The following is a 14,055-nucleotide window of genomic DNA, read 5'->3' on the forward strand; positions in this document are numbered from 1 at the left end:
CTTTTGGTTAGGAACCGAGTGCTTTAATCACTATGCTACCAGGATGAGACTAATTAACAGATGAAACCTACAGTTTTTGGAGAGGTGAGAAGTGTTAGGTGACTTCAGGCTAAAGTTTTCTGATCTGGTAAAGACTTAAAAGTGGGTCGGATTTGGAAAGGCAGGGGACAACCACTAACAGCTAAAAGGGACTAATTGGATCTGTACCAAGCCAATTACACACATTTTCTCATTTAAGTCCTACAACAATGCTAAGAGGTATCATCTGGTATTATCTCCATTTTATAGACGGGGAAAATGAGACTCAGGGATGGCAAGCAGCTTGCTCTTGGTCTCACAACTAAAAGCGGCAGGTCAAGTCTATCTGACTTGAAGTTCATGCTGTTATGTACCACATCATGTACTATGCCTAGTTCTGAGCTGGGCCCCCTTGGGGATAAAAACAAGGGTGATGTCTGCTTATCAATTACCCTCAATAAGCTTTTTTTCTTCCCCTTGCCTGCACCCTCCAAATACAGGGACAGAAGCAGGAAAGTGGGGGTGGGATGGGGAGAGGACAGAACATTTGTCTAGAAGAGCAGTGGGCTACATGCCTGCAGTGGAAACAGGGGACCTTGAAGGCCTGGCTAAGAAGTTCACACACACACCAGTTGCCATTGAGTCAATCTGAACTCATGGCGACCCCATATGTGTCAGAGTAGAGATACCTCCACAGAGTTATCAACAGCTGATTTTTTGGGAATAGATTCATGCGCCTCTGGGGGGACTTGAACCTCCAACCTTTCTGTTAGCAGCTGAGTGTGTTAACCGTTTGCACCACCCAAGGACACCGGCTAAGGAGTTAGGGCTTTTTTTTTTTCCTCCCCAAACACTGAAGACTTGCTCAACCTCAGCTGAGCAATAAGTCTGACAGGGTTGCCTCGCTTCTAGATGGCAGGGTGGCCCCAGTCTTCCTGGTCGTAACCCACTTCCTGTTCTTGCGCCTCTTTTGTCAGATGGTGATCTTCACCCTTCCTGTTGACTGCTACTTTGTTTTATCTGGTCCAGGGTGGGCCCCTGTGTGCTGCCGTCGATGCAATCAGCGGACGCCTGGGACACAGAACCAGGTACACTGGGATGATGGGGAGTGGGAGGTCTCATTGGAGAAGTTCTGGGCCAGGTGAAGGCCAGCCTAAGAGACACCAGGGAAGGAGGCTCCTGGTGGTCTGAGGACCCCCTCTGCTTTTGTGGGGGTGGGATGGTCGAAGGCTGAGGTTAGTTTTTGCCCTGCGATGTTAGTTATGTCCTCGTGGGGGTGAAACAAGGGGTTTGCTTTGGTGGCATTCTGAAACCACCTGGTCTGCCCACATCTCCCTAAGATTCGGATCCCCTTGCTTTGGTTTTCTGTTTCCTGGACCGGCCAGGTAGTGCTTTTCTGGATTGCAGAGGGAGCTCCGTGTGTTGAGACAGGTTTATCTGGTGCTGACTGGACACCTTCAGTGTGACGCACTGAAATAGAACTGAGCTGACCACATTAGGGGCTTCTCCACTGAGCCTGGTTTCTCCTCTACAAAATGGCAAAATGTCCCTATTTTCTGTGATACTGAAGTGGGGCAATGATTGTGAAAGTGTTTCATGAACTTTAGGATTGTATTCTTCAGGGTTTGGGGTTACTTTTATTTTCTAAATGGAACTAGGCGTATTTTTTCCTGGTAATATATGACAGCTGGAAAAAATCAAACAATGCAGAGAAAATGAAAATCGTCACATAATCCCATCCCCAGAGATTGCTGCTATTAATACATTGGTGCATAGACTTCTACACTTTTAGAACTAGTTTTTTTTTTTTTTATGTCTAAGTTTACTTACTGTCCTGAAACCTTTTTCCACTTAATAATATCTCTTGAATATCATCTCATGTTAATTCATGGGCATTTACCTTGTCCTTCTTAACAGCTGTGTTTTGTTCCATTGTGTGGCTGTACCATGGATTATTAAATCAGTCTGCTATCTATTGATGGGTATTTAATCATTTCAACTTGTTGCTATAATAATAAACAATGCTGTAGTGAATTGTTAGTTGTCGTCAAGTCTGCACTGACTCACGGAGACATTACAAGTAACAGAATGAAATGCTGCCCGGTCCCGCGCCATCTTTACGAATGTTGGTATGATTGTTACGGGTATTGTGTCAATCCATCTGACTGAGGGTTTTCTGTTTTCACTGACCATCTGCTTTACTTTATATCTTTGCACTAGTTCCATTATTTCCTTAGAATAAATTCTTAGAACTTGAATTGCTGGATGAAAGGTTATATGTTCATTTATAGTTTTGATTCATTTGTCTGGATTCCCCTAGGAAAAGTCATACTATTTTATTATTTAAAATTTAGTATCTACTTTTATTAAAGCAACACAAAGCTTTCAATGAAAAATAGCTATTCCTTGCCCTATCTCCCCTCTTCAACGTTCTCCCTACCAGAGAGAAACACTTTCAATTCTTATAGTTACTTCTATTTCCAGGTGAGTTGCCTATATGGCTATTTTTTTATTTTAGTCATTATCTTTCATTAATAATTTATTGACTTCTTATTATGAAACCTATGAATATAGCACTCTTACTCCACCCTATCTCCACATTATTGCTTCTCTATCCTTTTAATATATTTATATCACAAATTTTGGTTAAATCGATATTCACATTTACATTATGTATGTTGTTATGACTATGTAAAAGTTATCTTCTGAGTTATATAGTATATTATTATTGTTTCCTTTCTTTGACAACTCTTTGTTTTCCCTGGAGTTGATAATTGCCTCAGTTTTTCATTTGCTTAGTCTTTACATATGTATATATCACTGATGGCTCTCAATATGATCAGATCTATCAGTTTCTATATTTTTTCCTTTTTTAAAAAATTCCTTACAGACACCTTCCTGAAGCCTCATGCTATTGCTCTAATCTGAATTGGTTGTTCTCTAGGCCTACTGCATAGTGTTGTCCTGGGACATCCCTTAGCATTGTCCTAGAATCTTCTGCGCTCTGCATCCTACATTTTCCTCTTCATTTACTACCTCATTTTGGTGTCACACATCTTCCAATACATAGGAGGTAATTTTTTTCAGATTCTGACTGAAAAAAATGCCTTTATTCTATTCTTATACTTGTTTAAGAGTCTAGCTAAGGTTTAGAATACTGAGTTGGAAATAAATTTTCTCTCAGAATTTTAAAGGCAATGCTCCATTGTCTTTAAGCTTCTAGTCTATTTTTGAGAAGTCTGTTCTGATTCCTAATCCTTCATATGTGGCCTGGATTTTATCTCAATGGTGGTTTTTAGGATTTTCTCTTCATTTCTGGGGCTCTGGAATTTTATCAGGGCGTACTTTGCGTGTGTGTTTTGTCATTCATTGTGCTGGACACTTGGGAGACCTTTTCAATATAGATACTCATGTCATTCAATTCTGGGAAAAGTTCTTGGTTATTCGTATTTAAAAAATAATTTCTTTCCCTTTATTGTCTCTGTTCTGTTTTTCTGGAACTCCTGTCATTTGACTGTGGGACCTTTGGGCTTACCCTCTCATTTTTCTTATTGTGCTTTAGGTGAAAGTTTACAACTCCAGTTAATTTCTCATACAAAAATTTATATGTGTATTGCTATGTGACATCAGTTGCAATCCCTATAATGTGACAGCATGCTCCCCCTTTCCATCCTGGGTTTCTTGTGTCTATTCAACGAGTTCCTGTCCCTTCCTGCCTTCTCATCCTGCCTCTGGACAGGACCTGCTTATTTGGTCTCATGTATCTGCTTGAACTAAGAAACAAACTCTTCACAAGTATTATTTTATGTTTTAATTTCTCTCAGAATTTTAAAAGCAATGCTCCATTGTCTTTGTGAGTTTCTAGTTTATTTTTGAGAAGTCTATTCTGATTCCTAATCCTTTGTATATGGCCTGGTTTTATCTCTATGGAAGTTTTTAGGATTTTCTCTTTACCTCTGGGGTTCTGGAGTTTCTCCAGGATGTGCTTTCTGGACTGGGACAGGGGTAATTGCCTTTGCTTGCCGATTATTTTGGCTGTAAAGTAAGTCCCTATCTGCTTTGTAAACACATCTGACTTTCAACTGAGCTTCCTGTTTTTAGCCCCACCCCACCCTGCCTTCTGACGTGGCTAGTACCTTCAAGTCTCCTTTTTAGGGTTCAGAGGCATGACACTGCTTCTTCTGGTTGCCATTTTGTTTTCAGCCTTCTCTGATCTCCTCCACCAGCTATCACTCATCAATCTACTTTCTGTCTTCTGAGATTTTGTTGACATCTCTTCTCCATGGTTGTCTCGTCTCCTGTACTCTATCCTTGGGTTTATACCTTTTAAAATTCTTTTTCTGTCTTTCTTGTAGGGTTTCAGGAGGAAGTGGAGATACATGTATTTAATCTATTGTGTTAACTGAGATGGTGGTAGCATTTTCACTCCTGCCAAACTTGTATGACAGAGTCTGTTTCCTCATGTTTCACCAACACTGCGCAGTGTCACTTGTTTTGAACCTTGCTAATCTGTTAAGCAAAAAATGATGTTTCATTATACTTTTAATTCACATTCTTTAGTTATTAATGATATGGTTGAGGATCTTCTTACATGTTTATTGGCCTTTTATATTTGTTCTGTGAACCTGTTTATTTCCAAGGCCCATTTTTCTACCCAAAACCAGACTTGTGGCCGTCAAGTTGATTCCGACTCATAGCGACCCTGTAGGACAGAGTAGAACTGCTGCATAGGGTTTCCAAGGAGCAGCTGGTGGGTTTGAACTGCTGACCTTTTGGTTAGCAGCCAAGCTCTTAACTACAGGGGTAGAATAATTGTTAAAAGGTTAATGCCTAGCCAGCTCTGTAAAGAGGTCTATAATCAATTCCCTAATTTCTTGTATATGTGGTCTCGAGCACAGCCTTCAGAAAACAGCAGTTCTTAATGAGTACATCTAAAATTTTTTGTCTTTTCTCCCCTTGGATTACAAATGTAATTGATGTTCATTGTAGGAAACTTGGAGACTACAAATAAACACAAAAAAGAAGATAAAACCACCCAGCGATAGCTACCCTTTATATCTTTTCAACCTTTTTTTTTTTTGTGTGAGTATATATTTATAAAAATAAAAGTGGAATAGTTTTATTTTGTATCCAGGTTTTCAATTTACTAAATCAGAACTGGTCCTCATATCATTACATACTCTGACATCATCTTTAGCGGCTGCATGGTATTCCTTTGTGTGGATATACTACAATTTATTTAGCTCATCCTCTATTGGTAGACATTTAGGTTCTTACTGGATTAAAATGTTTATTATAAACCCTTATTAGCAAATCATTATTTTGAATTGTAAATTCATATGTAACAAAACATTTGTTCTTTCAACGTTCTTCATATGTGCAACTCACTGACAGTAGCTGTTCTCATCACGTGCAGCTATCACCATTATCTATTTCCAAATTTTCTGTCATTCATAACAGAAGCTCAGGATGTATCCCTTAAGCAAGGAGCCCCCTTCTGCCCTCCCTCTGATCCAAGAAGTTCTTTTTTCAATTATGACCCCATTAACCTTGTTTCCACTATGTATCTGCTTAGCAATCCCATTCTTTAGGGGACACAATAAAGGTAAACTTTAATCCTTTTCTGGTTAAATGATTACTAATTCCAAATTAATGAATATGGACTCATGGAGATTTGCTAGCACTTTCTGTGTTTTTTCCTGGGTCAGAGGGAGGTATTGAGACGGTTCACTCTGGGACTCTCTGTAGATTCCTCCTTAGCTTTCCATCAGAGTGACAATGATGGGAAGTATTAAGAAGGATTGATGTATGGGACGATGAGACAAAAGAAGCAGAGCAGGCAGCCACCTGAAGAAAAAATAATTCAAGAAACAATCGCTTAAAACAAAGATAATCTGAAAGAAATTGGTCGGAGAGTCAAAGATGTGAATTCTGTCCACAACTCTGCCACTGTGTGTCCTTGGGCAGGTCACTCAACCATTCCTGCTTCTTCATTTGTCAGATGGATTTCTAAGTTCTTTTGTGTCTCTGAAGATCTGTGAGTATTAACTTTGTTACCCTAGTGTTGTGATCCTGGAGGAGTTGCTTAAACTCTCTGAGACTGGGTGTTCTCATCTGTAAAGTGGAAACATGAGTAACTACTTCACAGGGTTGTTGTGAATGAATGTTTGTAAAGCATTCATCACAGGGTTTGTCCCATAGGAAACATCCAATAAATGCTAGCTATTTCCATTGCATGCCAAGTGTTATGTAAGAAGACAGCAATTACATCATCCCACCTTCTGTGGGACAGAAAAGAACTTCTCAAAAGTAGTTTCAAAGTTCAATCTGCAGCTGGGACAGATGCCAAGGGACACAGTACAAAGTCACCACTGGCCACTGATCTCCTGTTTCAGCTCATGTTTGCCCGGGGCTTGGACGCTGTCCAGATGTGGGTCAAGTAAACAGGCAACTGCTCAACTGAGATAAGTCAGATGAGTGAATGTTGGTCGGCAGGAGAAGCTATAGGAAAATATCCATGAGTGCCTCCGAAGGGGACCTGAGCCCTAGTCAACATGAATCACCAAGGTAGGCATGCTATTAAGAAAGAGTTGACGTATTTCCAGACTCCGATTCATGAGCACTGAGACGGGGAGGAATAAGCTGTAGGTGTAGCTGAAGTTTTGCTCTTTGCTGGCGTGTGTTCTTGAACAAATTACCTTTCTCTGTAAAATCAGGAGTCTGGGTTCTAACTTTGTTCCCCAAAGGACAGTCTGTATACTACTGGTGGCACACAAAGTGATGTTAGGTGGTAGAGACATGAACGTTTGAAATTGTAATAGTTCTGAATTTGTTTTAAGGAATATTAGAAAAAATATGACTAGCAATCAACTCCATAATTTCATACATCTGATTGCTTGGGATGAGGCTAAAGTAGGATTTACATTAATTAAAAAAAAAAAAATCAGAGCTTTTTAACACAAAGAAACATTCAAAGGTGATGTGCAGAAATGGCAAATGCTGTGAAAGTATGAAAATTGGAACCCTGGATGTAATAGACGGACTAATAGCACCCAAAGCTGTCCATGTTCTAATCACCCAGGACCTGTGAATACGTTACCTTATTTTGTAGAAAGGGAGCCCTGGTGGTGCAATTGTTAAATGCCCTGTTGCTAACCGAAAGCTGGCGGTTTGAACTCTTCCATTGGCTCTGCGGGAGAAAGACCTGGCAGCCTGGTCCTGTAAAAACCAGAACCTAGAAAACCACGTGGGGGCAGTTCTACTGTCACCTGGGGGTGCTAAAAAAAAAAAAAAAAAATTGAAAATCGACTCCATGGCACCTAACAACAACATATGGTAAAAAAGACATTGCAGATGTGATTAAATTAAGGATTTTGAGATAGAGAGATTATCCTGGGTGATCTGGGCAGGTCCAATGTGAGTACAAGTCTGTTATGAGAGGAGGGCAGCAGGGTCACCAGCACAGAAGGAGGCAGGGCAGAGAGAGAGGCTGGAAGACGTTCTGCTGCTGGCTTTGAAGGTGGAGGATGGGAGTAACCAGCCAAGGAATGCAGGCAGCCCTTGGAAGCTGGAAGAGACAAGGAATGGATTCTCCCCTAGAGCTTCCAGAATTAACCAGCCCTGCCAACACTTGCCAGAAATTCAAGCTGGATTCAGAAGAGGACGTGAAACCAGGGATATCATTGCTGACGTCAGATCGATCTTGGCTGATAGCAGAGGATTCCAGAAAGATGTTTACCTGTGTTTTATTAACTGTACAAAGGCATTCGATTGTGTGGATCATAACAAATTATGGATAACATTGCAAAGGATGGGAATTCCCGAACACTTAATTGTGCTCATGAGGAACCTTTACATAGATCAAGAAGCAGTCATTTGAATAGAACAAGAGGATACTGCATGGCTTAAAGTCAGAAAGGTGTGCATCAGGGTTTTATCCTCTCACCATACCTATTCAATCTGTATGCTGAGCAAATAACCTGAGAAGCTGTACAACATGAAGAAGAATGGGGCATCGGGACTGGAGGAAGACTCATTAACAACCTGCGTTATGCAGATGACACAGCCTTACTTGCTGAAAGTGAAGAGGATTTGAAGCACTTACTGATGAAGATCAAAGACCACAGCCTTCAGTATGGATTGCACCTCAACATAAAAAAAAGAAAACAAAAATCCTCACAACTGGGCCAATAAGCAACATCATGATAAACGGAGAAAAGATTGAAGTTGTCAAGGATTTCATTTTACTTGGATCCACAATCAACACCCATGGAAGTAGCAGTCAAGAAATCAAAAGACGTATTACATTGGGCAAACCTGCTTCAAAGGACCTCTTTAAAGTGTTAAAAAGTAAAGATGTCGCCTTGAGGACTAAGGTGCGCCTGACCCAAGCCATGGTATTTTCAATTGCCTCATATGCATATGAAAGCTGGACGATGAATAAGGAAGACCAAAGAAGAATTGATGCATTGGAATTATGGTGTTGGCGAAGACTATTGAATATACCATGGACTGCCAGAAGAATGAACAAATCTGTCCTGGGAGACGTGTAGTCAGAATGCTCCTTAGGAGGAAAGATGGTGAGACTTCGACTTATGGACTTTGGACATATTATCAGGAGGGGACCAGTCCCTGGAGAAGGACATCATGTTTGGTAAAGTAGAGGGTCAGCAAAAAAGAGGAAGACCCTCAACGAGATGGATTGACACAGTGGCTGCAACAGTGGACTCAAACACAGCAACAATTGTGAGGATGATGTAGGACCAGGCAGTGTTTCCTTCTGTTGTACAAAGGGTTGCTATGAGATGGAACCAATTTGATGGCCACTAAAAACAACAACAAGGTTATGGCAATTTGTTACAGCAGCCGTAGGACACTAATACACCAGGCATTAGATGTACTGGAAGGTGGTCCAGTCTGCATGTTCAGTGATTCTCCAGGGCATAGCAAAGAAACCTGGGCACGAGTAAGGCTGTTACTGGCCACCCGCCCCCATCCCTCTAGGAGAGAGCTGAATTGTCCATCATCTTAGAAAACTAGTCAAGGAGAGGCAGGGCTCTCAGCCTCACTAGGAGGGCACTGGCACCTGGATGCCAAGAAGCAGTGACTCATGGGAACCATCAACAGCATCATCTGGTTCAACCTGTTTATTTTATAGATGAAGAAACTGAGGTTCAGACAAGGGAAGTAACACGCAAGATCACCTGCGATGGGCTGATTTGGCTGAGAGGACTAAGCACTTGAATTCCTAAGGTGGAGACAGGGAATAGCAGCCAGCAGAGGTGTGACTGGGTTCTCACATCAGGGTGTCAGCCCTGAGAAGGGGTGGGGCTGGTCTTTTGGTTCAGGGTGGAGATCGGGCCACCCTTTGATCACCTTCTCCATGTGTTTTGGCCTCTGGATTTCACACTGCTTCCTCTAAGATATATTTTTTAAACAAGTAAAAAGTTTTTTTTTTTTTTTTAAATAGAGTTTATTTTACTAAAGAGGTTAATTTAATTTAAATGTCTTCTGTCACTATGCTATTAAAGAACATTATTAAAATATATAGATATTGCCTTAAAATTTTTTGGCAGAAAATTTTCTTTGCCATTTTTTGTGCACTGCTTTTTGTGTATATATACATATGTATGTGTATATATTATATATGTACATGCACATATATATAGTTAATTTTTTAGAGCAGTTTTAAGTGTACAGGGAAATTGCGCAGTAAATACAGACAGCTCCATAGAACGCCTCACCCCACTGCACACAGTTGCTCCTGTTATTAACATCTCGCATTCATTTGGAACATTTGTTACAGCTGATGAACCAGTATTGATACATTGTTTTCAACTAAAGTCCCCAGTTCACATTTGGGTTCACTCTTTGTGTTGGGCAGTCCTATGGGTTTTGACAAAAGCATGATGTCACCATTACAGCATCTTGCAGAGTAGTTTCACTGCCTTAAAATGCCCTGTGCTGCACTTATTCACCCCTCCCTCCTCCTCCTGAATGCCTGGCAACCACTCATCTTTTTACTGTCTCTATAGTTTTGCCTTTTCCAGAATGCCGTGTCTCTAATATCTTTTTATCAGAGTTAACACACCACCTTTAGAGAACTGTTAAATAGCTGTACTTACAGAATGGGCTCCCTGCACCCCCTTGGCAGCCCCCAGCACTTAAGTCAATGTCTTCCCTTCTGCCCGGCCTGCTCCCCTTCAAAGGATAGCTATATTTACTTTCTTTTCACAGAAGGGACACTTATACTGTGATTAACATGCAACCTGGGTGTTTCGTTTCTGCAATTCTGCATTTATAAGTTAAAATTGGCCCCTGTGGAATGGACACTCCTGCAGCAAGCTTAATCTCCTAATTTTGAGCAGAAAATGTTTTCCATGTAAAGGTCACAAGACCTGCTCATTGTAATTTTCAAAGCCTATGTCAACACCAGTGTTGTACCACACGGGAATTGACGAAAACTGGTGTGAAATCTCCTCCGAGATCCCATGGACTGTCATTTCACCATATTAGTTTGTAATTATAAGTGGTTGGGGTGTCATTCGCCCTGTATTGCGACAGATGCCACTAAACAAGTGACCTACAGAGACACAACCCTTAGATTCCAGATTAGCTGAAATTGAAGTTCCAGGTCCTTCTACCTTTCAAAGTCCCCCAAATCGCTATGCTGTCAGTGGTGAATAGGCGTTTAGCAGATAAAAGTTGAAAAGACTGTAGGGTGGACACTTTTCATGGCTGAACTAGTATATATGTTTACAGGAGGGAATTGTACCTATCATTTCAGTTTGGTCTAATTAGGGAGTCAGAGGAGAAGGAATGAATTTTTAGGATCTGATTGGGAACGCGCTCCTTGAAGCTTACCCACACCAGAGTGCCCAGGTCACTCTTGTATCTACTGGAGTGACTTGGCTGAAAGGCTGGATTTTAAAAAGATCCTAAAGCCGTTGTTGCATGATGCTCTGTCGTACAGGACAGAGTAGAGCTACCCACAGGGTTTCCTAGACAAGAAGCATAGTGGGGGAGGGGATTAAAGAGGGGCATCTGCCCCCCAGGCTCAAGTCCAAGGGGACGCCAGGGGAGGCCAGCCAGTGAGTCACCCCCTCCCTCGCAGTGGGGGCCGGCGATTCACACACCATCCCTGTTGATGGGGGGGGCACAGACTCAGAGACTGCCCCTGGGCGCTTCTTCCCCTGCTACACCTCTGTCCCAGGCTGTAATCTTTACAGGAGCAGATCACCAGGTCTTTTCTCCCGAGGAGCCGCTGGTGAGGCCTTTCTTGTAGCCGTCAAGTTCTTAACCATTGCGCCACCAGGGCTACTTCCTAAAGCCATAACCCAAAAAAACCCAGTGCCCTCGATTAGGCTTAGGAAATAGCTTAAATCATTTGCAAAGAATTTTGAGGAAATTATCTTGCTTTGTTAATTTGGATGTATTCTTAATTTTTTTTTTTTAAATCAATAGACTTGAAACAAGCCATGTACAAATTGTTGAGTGGGAAACTAATTTACCGTGTAAACTTTTCACCTAAATAATAATAAAATGTTCAAAAAAATTGTACATGTTAAAAAAAATCAATAAACTTAATTTTTTTAGAGCAGTTTTAGGTTTACAGAAAAATTGAGCGAAAAGTATAGAGTCCTAAAAAAACTAAAAATAGAAGTACCATATAATCCAGCAATTCCACTCCTAGGTACACAGCCTAAAGAAACAAGAGCTGTGACATGAATAGACATATGCACACCCATGGGCACTGCAGCATTGTTCACAATAGCAAAAAGATGGCAACAACCTAAGTGTCCATCAACAGATCAACGGATTAACAAACTGTGGTACATACACACAGTGGAGCGCTATGCAATGATAAAGAGTAATGATGAATCCGAGAAATATCTCACAATATGGATGAATTTGGAGGACATTATGCTGAGCGAAATAAGTCAATCACAAAAGGACAAATATTATATGAGACCATTGTTATAAAAAAAACGAGAAGAGGCTTACATACAGGAAATAAAAACTTATTTGATGGCTATCATGGCTGGAGAGAGAGGGAGGGAAAATTACTAACTAGATAGAAGATGTATTAATATTGGCAAAGGGAAAGGCAGTACACAATATGGGGGAAGTCAGCACAACATAACCAAGGCAAAGGAAGACTCTGGAAGGAACGCAAGAATAAAGGGCAACTACGGTAATTACTGAAGCCCTGGTGGCCTACAGTTAAGAGCTGGTCTGCTAACTAAAAGGCTGGCAGTTTGAAGCCATCAGCTGATCCTTGGAAACCCCATGGGGCAGTTCTACTCTGTCCTATAGGGTCGCTATGAGTCAGAACTGACTCAACCGCACATAACACCAACAGCACAGTAATTACTATAACAGAGACAATCCTACAACAATGGTATTGACAAACAATAATCTGTGAATGGATACGTAGGTAGATAGGTATGCTAAAGAGGTATGGGAGTACACCCACCTGCAGATATAGTTTTGGTTGTGGATATCTCTACATACATAATTGTGTGTTAATATGGACAATAGAGCACACAAGCGGGACAGACATGGAAACATCTTAGACATAACCAAATACCTCACAGGATGAATTTCCTAGGCTCGAAGGTGAAGGACCATAGAGTAGGGAAACATTTATGTCAATTGGCACAACATAGTTCCTAAAGACAATGTTCTACAGCCTACTTTGGTGAGTAGCATCTGGGGTTTTAAAAGCTTGTGAGCGGCCATCTAAGATACAACTATTGGTCTCTTCCTGTCTGGAGCAAAGGAGAGCGAAGAAAACCAAAGATTCAAGGGAGCAGTTAGTTCAAAGGACTAATGGAGCATATGAACCACAGCCTACACGACTCCAAGACTGGAAGAATGAGATGGCGCCCAGCTACCTACCACTACTGACTGCTCTGACTGGAAGCACAACAGAAGGTCCCAGACAGAGCAGGAGAAAAATGTAGAATGAAAACCAAATTCACAAAAAAGACCAGACTTTGGTCTGACAGAGACTGAAGGAACCCCTGAAACTATGGCCCTAAGAAACCTTTCTGACCTGGAACTGAAGCTGTTCCCGGAGATCAGCTTCCAGCCAAACCGTAGACAGACCCGTAAAATTAACAATAACACCCGAGATGAACACGTTCCTTCGAACAATCAATTATACAAGATCAAAAGGACAACGTTTGATCAAAAGTAAAGATGAAAAGGCAGGAAGTGGTAGGAAATACAGACAAAAGGAAACAGGGAGCCCAGGGCAGGAATGGGGAGAGTGGTGACACATTGTGGGGAATGCAGGGAATGTCATGGAGTACTTTATGAACAAAGTATCGAATGGGAAACTAATTTGCTCTGTAAACTTTCATCTAAATCACAATTAAAAAAAAAAAAAAAAGTAGAGTTCTTATCTACCTCTCTCCGATCCCACACACAGTTTCCCCTATTATCAACATCTTGCATTAGTGTGGTGCATTTGTTACAATTGATAAATGAATATTAGTATATTATTATTAACTAAACACCATTGTTTACATTAGGGTTCACTGTTTGTGTTGTACCAAACCCAAAAACCAAACCCATTGCGGTCGTGTCGATTCTACCTCATAGCGACCCTATAGGACGGAGTAGAACTGCCCCATACAGTTTCCAAGGAGCACCTGGTGGATTCAAACTGCTGACTTTTTGGTTAGTCGCCATGGCACTTAGCCAGCACGCCACCACCACAGCTGTACAGTTCTATGCTATTGTTAGTTACAGTCAAGTTGATTCTGATTCATGGAGACCTCCAGTACGCAGAGCAGAACTGTGCTCCATAAGGTTTTCAAAGCTGTGACCTTTTGGAAGCAGGTCATCAGGCCTTACTTCCCAGGCTCCTCGGGGTGAGTTTGAACAGCCAATCTTTTGGTTAAGAGCCCAACATTTAACCATTCGTACCACCCAGGGACAGTTCTATGGGTTTTGGGAAATGTATAATGTCATATATCCACCATTACAGTATCATACAGAATAGTTTCGCTGTCCTAAAAATCCCTTGCA

General features: G+C 41.3%; 1 protein-coding gene across 3 annotated transcripts in view; it reads left to right on the forward strand.

The window, feature by feature from the left end:
- The first annotated feature begins 976 nt into the window (after nucleotides 1-976).
- Nucleotides 977-14,055, forward strand: part of NDEL1 (nudE neurodevelopment protein 1 like 1) — a 57,116-nt gene continuing 44,037 nt past the window's right edge. For all 3 annotated transcript variants that reach the window (XM_010596604.3, XM_003416918.4, XM_023556444.2), the window contains exon 1: nucleotides 977-1,106. In XM_010596604.3, coding sequence (XP_010594906.2) covers nucleotides 996-1,106 — 111 coding nt within the window. In that variant the 5' untranslated portion in view covers nucleotides 977-995. The remainder of the gene's footprint in view (nucleotides 1,107-14,055) is intronic.

This window comes from Loxodonta africana, chromosome 18, assembly GCF_030014295.1.
Source record: "Loxodonta africana isolate mLoxAfr1 chromosome 18, mLoxAfr1.hap2, whole genome shotgun sequence".
NCBI lineage: Eukaryota > Metazoa > Chordata > Mammalia > Proboscidea > Elephantidae > Loxodonta > Loxodonta africana.